Here is an 8,320-nt window from a genome sequence, read left to right as displayed (position 1 = left end):
AGCAATAATTTTAAGATTCAAATGGTTTCACTGTCACAGTTGTAATTTTGTGGTGAGCTCTTTATAAGTTGACTAGGGTGCCACAGATTTCAGCTGTTTCTGGAAATCTTGGCTTATTAAGTTGTTTTGCTTATTGTTGAGACCTGAGAAACTCACATGGCAGTTGAATTTATCACAAATCCCAGACTCAAAATCAATATGGTGGGGAATGATGGAGGTCTGCTCTTAACAGCTCCCACAGTGACCTCTAGAGTTCATGGATAAAACATGAGTTGTTAAAATAAAGGCAATTATTTTTTGAAGGCATAATTTTCTATATTAGTTTATTACTATCCCCCAGACAGTAGATGGTAAGTAGTTGGTTTGTTAGGTTTTACTGATGGGTTTCATGGGAATATTCTGTCAGGGAGTCAGTCCCAATTTCCCTATTTCTATTCTTTCTCTTGGCATCATTTTTTAATACCACAATAAATATTATTTTCAGTCATTATTCTGTCCTTGTATACTCAGTGTGTACTGGCATGCTTTAAAGATTCATAGCTGAGAATCTTGTTTCTTGTATTAATTTGTTTTTGTATTCATTTGACTTTCCATTAGGCTAGAAGAAACTTCACTGTTCCATATGAGACTTAGTTCTTCTTAATCCAAAAGCAAAACCTTTTAGAAGAGTTTGTTTCTGATGATATTATTGTTTGAAGCTGAGTGCTGTTATTTTTAGGCTGTTCATTGAATGTTATCTGAATACTTAAGGTTATATATTTTGTTGAAAACTGAATATTCTCTTTTTTTGTAGTCTTTGTTTTTGCCTAAGTTTGGTTCTGGATAACCACAACTAACATCACAGTTCTATGGTGCTTGAAATAATCCAGAGAGTTGACTAGATGAATGTACAAACTCATTGAAATTCAAAGGTTATGCTATTGTTTAATGTAAATATTATTTACAAATTCAGTAAGTTTCAAAGCAACTCCTCATTTATGCAGTCTACTTGAGAGCAAAACATAGCAGCAGCTGGTAGTTATTTGCAAAGGAAACTTTAATTTAAACAATTAACTTTGGTTGCAGGCATTGAATCCTTAGGCAGAAAGCAACAGAGAACTTTCAATTGTAAGAAGCTGAACATGTATTATGTTGCTCTCTTAAGTGAGTTCCAAAAATTGATGTAATTCAGTACTTTCCTTTATCTATGGTATATATTAATGATCTTTAGTTTCTTTGAAGGTGCAGGAACATGAATGAACCCAAATATTGTAACTTGTATGTTAGAAGAACTGGTACTCTGCCAATCACCTGTGTGATAGTACTTGGAAGATATTTTATTACATCTGAAGTTTTAAGTGCTGGGAAAAAGTATGATTTGTAACAATTATTAATGTTTTTTAATTGTAATTCCTTTTCTTGATGCTTGTGTATATAAAATGGAATCCTGAATAACTTGTCAGAGCTGAGGAATGGCTGATTACTTGCCATCCTAAACTAATTGTTAATTTGATTGCTGAGAATAACTTTGGTCTACAGCTGTATTTTCTTCTAGTTTTGCTTATATTTGAAGAGTGAAATGTTTTGTTTAGAAATACAAGGTTGTCCATTAGGCTAAAATTTGTGTACTTGAAACACAAAATTAATTTCTAAGAATAAGCAATATGAATTGCTTTCCAGATACAGCCAATATATCAACTAAGCCTTTGTACATGACATAGATCCCAGTGTTGGGATATAGTAATATTATATTAAAAGAAGAATCAGTTCCACATTAAACTGATTTTTTTTCCCCAGCAATAATTCTGTGACTGTCTATGTTGATGATTGTTGTGGCTTAAACTTTTCTATTTGGTTTGTGAGCTGCAAGCTCATTATGGTTGATCTGGTTTTGTCTGCTTCTGGGAACTTCTCTGTATGTTACTGCACTGAGAAGATTAGAAAAATTGATTTTTATTATTGTTTTTCTTAACTGTGGTATACTGGAAAAAATTATACGTATTTCATAGGGCTGGGAGCTATTACATGGAAATTGTAATTGCTTGAATTCAAGCAAAGGCATAAGAAAATGGAGTTGAAACTAACAAAATTTGCTGCTTTGTATTTGGAGCAAGCAAAACATCTGGGTGTCAGAACAAAAAGACTAATTTAGAGACAAGAAAAAAGAAAAGCAGAGCATACGTGTGCAGTTGCTGAAACTGCAGATTAGGTTATTATTTTCTTCTTCAGTAACACAACAATTGTTTCCATGACCTGAGATATTTCCAAGCTCAAAACAGAGGGGTGTTCTTTTATGTCTGTATGCTAGGGCAGAGAGGGAGAGTAATATGATGGAGGAATAGGATGAGTAAAACCTGTGCAGAGTATAAATACATTAATTGAATAGACATGTTACCACTATAGTGGAATAATACCAGGATAGAGTTGGCTTTATTGAAGGATAAGTGAGAGCTCCTTTTGGAACCAGATAGGATTTTTAAATGAAAACTTAAATGCACTGATCTATATTGATTATTTTAACTGAAAACTTATGGACTAGACTATTTTGATTCTTCTGTGTCATTCATCACCATCATGTCCAAGCCTGTACTTGGATAAATATATGTGAATTAAATCAACCTACTAAAAACTCTGCATACTTGTACCCTTACAGTAATCACTATAATATAAAAGTTATGGAAATGTAAAACTAAAGTGGGAAATTAGGCTCAGGCTGCATGGCAGTATTTAGCTCTGGCCTTGTATCATGAAAGACTGTAGAAGAAGAATGTGTTAAAAAGATCACATAAATTCTTATACTGAACGGTATCCTGTTAATCATGGTTGTTAAGCCAGGTGTAACCTCATCTTCTTTAAGTTCGACTAGTCTTAAAACAAGAGCTTTTGTCCTCAGTTTTAGGTTTTATAGGACATAATAAAATTTGGCTTATTCAAGTGTTGTAGAATTTTTTGTTATGAAAGTCTTCTTTATTTTCAAACCATATATCTTGAATTCTAGTGTGGTGTCATTGGTTTATAGAAAAATGCATATTTTGATTGACAGAGAAATTGGTTGTTTCAATGGATTCTTGAACTATATATCATATAGTTACTAATTCCTGAACGAGATCAAACAGGTAATTTCACACTAATTTAGCAGTCTTGGTGGGGTAGTTGTTTTACAAATAGGTTGTAATTCCCTCCTTCCTGTTCCCTCACATCATCTTGTAGAAGCACATCAGGGGCCATTCTAATTCCTTTGCGCATGACTGCTAATGCCTTGTTTTTACAGCTATTTTTCCTATCATACTTCTGTGGGTAATTTTTAAGTACCTAGGTTTGCAAATATATTGTAACCTGGGGCTTTCTGAATTACTTGATGATTTTCTGTAGGCTGTGTGATAAACAGTGTCTTCTAATGTGCAGGCAAGTGTAAGAAAAAATAAACATTTTATACATAGAGAGCTATCTAAATAGCATCTCTGCTCCATATGTTGTAGTACCCACGAGAGGCTCATTATAGTCCCTGGACCTTTTGTGCACCAAATACTTCAGTCTGGATAATGCTGTGCTCCATCTGCCTTAATCTCTGAGCTGCACAATGTGAAATTCTTAATGCTTTGACCTGCTATATGCTAGCATTTTTGATCTTGGATTTTTCTTGTCTGTGTTTCCATTTCAAACAAGTTTTCAAGGTTGTTGGTTTGAAGTTTGTCAGTTCTACTGAATTATTCTGTGGAATTTTTTTTCCCCAAAACCAAGTGTAACTTCCAGGTGCTGAAAAGCATATGCATCTCTGAAGTATTTTATTCAGTTTTTTTTTTTTTTTTATTTGGTTTTGTTTCTTTTTTTTTTTCCCACATCTTTTAAGTGTTGTGATTTGTTGATCTTATTCAAGGTGTCAAATTTGGCAGAGATCCAGAAATATCTGTTAGGAAAATTATTTTTTTCAGCAAACAATACTTTGCTTGCCTCACTGACATGCATTTAAACTTGTCATCATAACCCAGACACCGCACTGTACTTCAGAATTTCACTCCAGAAACATGATGCTTTTAAAATCTACAGATGTTTTAGAAATCTCTAAGAGCAGAATATTATCTTCAGGAGTGATGGCTATCTTGTTTTTTTTTTTTTTTTTTTTTTTTTTTTTTTTTTTTTTTAAAAAAAAAAAACCTCTAACCAGATTTTTTTTCTTTTAAGGGTTGTTTTTGTGTCTACCTTTACCACCCTAAATCTTGTGACTGCAGTAAATGCTTATCATTACTTTTTCCCCTTCTTTTCTACTACGACCATCAAAGTTTAAGAAAAGGTAATAACACTGCACATTTTAATCCAGCAGTATTTATCAGTTGAGGATTATCCATTCACATGTCCAGTTACTGGTAGAAGGTAATGCTGCAAACTGCCTTGCTGCTGCCTGTGTTCCAACCCTTCCCCTGTGGCAGTGCAAGACAACTTGAAAGAGTGAGGGGAAACTTCCCACTTACTGGCAGTTAGGTGATGAACTATTTTGTCAACAGTTGCATGGGAACTCTGCATGTGCATTTACTTGTCTGTGCTTTTTAGAGGGGAAAGTTTTTGAAACAGACGTGGCAAAAATGTGTGCACTGTTAAGTCAGATATCGACATGTAGTAATTTGCCTATGTGTTGAAAATGTTTCACTATATGAAAGGACTTAAGGTTATAGATGGATTGTTTTTAAATAATTCTTCTTGAATAAATAATTTGTTTTTCTTAACTAATCTTCTTTTAAATAATTTCTTCTTGAAATGTGTGTGCAAATGTTTGCTGTCTTTTGGGAAGAAAGGCTTCTGCTGACCGCCTCAGTTTGTGTTATGGGGAAAAGGTGTCCTTTGCTGTGGGAGGTGGGGAACCAGGAAAAGTTTAGAATGTAGCTCATCATTATAAATGAAGGATGCATCATTTTGGTGTACAGGGAAGATGAAACCAGTGGTTTGATCTGTTACCAGGAGGAGAGGGGAGGAGAGGAGAAAATTCAGGACAAGTAGAGAAGTCCTTCAGCACATGAGCTGTTGTTGGTTTTGGTGGCTTTGCAAATTGTTTGTTTGTAGGGGTGCTGCTGGTGCTTTTGCCCTCATGTTTTTTTTTATATTGTGCCATGTAATGCACCAAAGCAAGACTTTAATTTCCAGTGTTGTCCACAGCTGCTTAATACTGCTGGTGTTGCCTTGTCCAAGTGCTGTACTGAGAATGAAGCATTTTGTCTTAGCAGTTTTAACCTAACTGCTAGATTCTCCATCCCTATTAATAAGCTTGTAGTTCTAGGAAGCATATAGTTGGTCTCCTGTGGATTGTCTGACCAATTACTTCTCTTCAGATGCTGGATTTTTCTGTAGATACTAGCATGGGACTTCTGCAAGAAGTTTGTAACAAGATCTGTCCATGGATTTAGTAAAAACAATGGGATGAATATTCATATTTCATTATTAATGAAAAAGATGTTTGACTGTGAGGAATTTTAAGAGAAGTAAAGTTGTTTGATTTCTGAATTTTTAAAAACCATTCTTAAATGAGCCATATTGTGATGCATGTGTCAGACAATGTTTTCCTGCTCAAGTTACTCTAGAGAACATGGTGAATATATTTGTGGGTAAGGTCTTGAGATGGGGTTTTGTGGCTGACATTGCTATTCAGGGAAGGAGGTCTGAGATGCCAGACCTCATAGCAGAGAAGTAGAGTTCCAGCCACAAAATTCAAGACACAAAGTTCAAGTAAATAGGCTGAAAGAAGGGTATTAAGCTGTAGGCAATAATATAGTCAGAAGGTGGACAAAACCCTGATTTTTTGTGGCATATTTTCCAAAGGTAAAGTTCTGCTGATTGAGGCAATAGTCTCTTTTGGTGGATTGAATCTAATAACCAGTTCTTAAATGATAAGCTGAGAGTAAATCCTTATAGCTTTCGTCTTGAAATGCTGAGGTTTTTGTTCTGTTTCACAACATATTTCAAATTATTTGTAAAAGTGGTTGATGCAAATTAAAAATATTTTCATGAAATGTTCAGAAAGAAAATAACTGAATTATAAGCAGTGTGAAAATTTAAACTTATGAGCAAGTTAGAGATGATGAAATGTTTCCAGTTAAAAAAAAATAATTAAAAACTTTTGAAGGTGAATGTCAGATGTAATAGTCTCAGAAGACAGATCTTGTCATTGCAAAGCTGTTAATATCTATAAAGAATTCTAGTGACAAATATGCACATGGCTTACTTTGTAGAACTGAGTTTTCTCCTCTAAGTTTTATGGTTTTTTGGAATTAAGAAGCCCTTTCTGTGACAGAAATATTACCTTCAGTACTATTTAATCAGAGTGATATCAATTTATATTCTGCATACAAATAGTTAATCACTTACATGTTTCTGAAAATTCAACAAAGAAAAAAGGATTATATTGTGCAATTTTAAGTACTTTGTAAGAGGATTGAATGAAACTGCATATATTTACGCTTTTCATTATTTTAATTGAAAAATAACTCTGTATTCTTGGATAGAAACACAAGCTGATCTACCAGGGATTTATTAGGTGGAAGCAGCAGTTGAAAAGGGAGTTGCCAATAGGTGAAAGACAGCATTTCTTATACTAAAACTGCAGTTATGTAAATTAGGCTTGGGTCTATGCAGCAGTACCTGGATATTCAGCTTGCTTTTCAGAGGTGTGACTAATACAAGCAAACAGCTGGTGTTTCAGTACACTTTGTAGGTATTTTCCAAGCATGTTCAGTGGTTCAGGGCTAAATAAAGAGATGAGAGATAGTATAATACATGGAGTTGGAGTGGAATCATCCCGTGTGTCATTACGTAACTGCCTAGTCTGCCAGCATGCTTTTAACTTTGCAATGGAGTGGTGAACAAGGAGTCATCATGTTATGGTGCGTCCCTATGATATATGTGACAATTTGAATTGATTTCATGTTTGCAGTTACAACCAGTGTGCATTTGTGTATTTTCATTTGTGAAAGTATTTAATAAAGAAAAGGTGATGTGTTGTAAATAGCTTTCCTTTGCTTAACACACTCCACCTTTGGGGGTGAAAAATGAATAAATACCAGTGTATGCAGAGAAAATTATTTGCAATGCTTCTTTTTTCCAAAATGCATTATTAAATTTTGTCTGGTTGCATCACTTTGCTTTTTGCTTACCTGACACCTTGAATCATTTTTATCAAGTACTTCTGCTAGCACAGGATCACAAGAAATGTTCAAATTAGCTAAAGGGTAAATGTGAAGTATCAAGCTCTGTTCTGTAGAATAGACATTTAAAATCTGATGAAGATTTCTGGTTTGTTGTTTTGGGGTTTTTTCCATTCTTGTGTGCACACTTTCTTTTTTTTTTTTTTTTCACCTCTAACAGATAATAAATTTATTCTTAATTATTCTGTGTTGAATTGCTACATGTTGATGTTAGGCCAAATTTTTTCTGTAATGACCTTTTTCTTTCCTTTATGTTTTTCAGATTATGGCACAGGCTCAGGGTTTGGGAAGGAGATACATTAAAGCCTTTTTTAAAGGTTTCTTTGTTGCCGTTCCTGTAACTGTGACTTTTCTGGATAGAGTTGCCTGTGTTGCAAGGGTGGAAGGAGCATCAATGCAGGTATTGCTGGAAATATCTTTTGTCTGTCAGGAAATTAAAAGGTGTCTCTCCACTGATAATAGCAAGGGGAAAAAGAATCATTTTCTCAATTGCTATTAAATGGTGTTCTAGCATGGAATAGTTTAGTTTCAATTTTGTTAAATATTTTGTGATGTGAAAGAAAAGATTTTGAGAAGAAAACTTCCCAAAATTCTGTGTCAGTAAAAACAAAATATATGGAGAAATACTGATAGATTGTTTTGATATAGTCCTAGACATTTAGAAATATGTGGAGCAATATATTTTGTCTCTTGGGATTGAATTGAGGACTCACAAAGAGTCTTTATTAATTTTTAGTAGCTACATTATAGTAACTGTATGGTTAAACTGTTTCTTGCTATACTTGTTCTTACTATTGAACACATATATGGCACAATTGCAGGGAAGGATACTGAAAGTGGCATGAACCTACTATAATTGCCTATGTTTATCAGGAAATAGGTATCAGTTCACTGGTTTTACTTTGGTTATATTGAATGTTTATACAGCATAAGCAAGTAAATATAAATAGAATGTGTAACATTTAGATGATAAATACATACTCATGAACACAAATTTTTTTTCACCTTTTATTTGGTCTTGAAAAAGCTATATTTTAATGTAGATAGAAAATTTCCATGTTATTACTTTGCATTTTAAATCATATGCACGTTGGTATGCATCACCACTGATAAGTATGATGCATTTTGTTCCAGTGTTGCAACATTCCAAT

At 33.9% G+C, this 8,320-nt stretch overlaps 1 protein-coding gene across 13 annotated transcripts in view; it reads left to right on the top strand.

Annotated features, from left to right (window-relative positions):
• Nucleotides 1-8,320, top strand: part of IMMP2L (inner mitochondrial membrane peptidase subunit 2) — a 419,562-nt gene that overhangs the window by 1,394 nt on the left and 409,848 nt on the right. For all 13 annotated transcript variants that reach the window (XR_008430811.1, XR_008430803.1, XR_008430804.1 and 10 more), the window contains exon 2: nt 7,432-7,569. Coding sequence is in view for 3 of the 13 variants with exons in the window: in XM_053942039.1 (XP_053798014.1) it covers nt 7,435-7,569 (135 nt within the window). In the remaining 10 variants the exon portion in view is untranslated. The remainder of the gene's footprint in view (nt 1-7,431; nt 7,570-8,320) is intronic.

This window comes from Vidua chalybeata, chromosome 5 (genome assembly GCF_026979565.1).
Source record: "Vidua chalybeata isolate OUT-0048 chromosome 5, bVidCha1 merged haplotype, whole genome shotgun sequence".
Classification (NCBI taxonomy): domain Eukaryota; kingdom Metazoa; phylum Chordata; class Aves; order Passeriformes; family Viduidae; genus Vidua; species Vidua chalybeata.
This window is presented reverse-complemented; position numbering and strand designations above follow the sequence as displayed.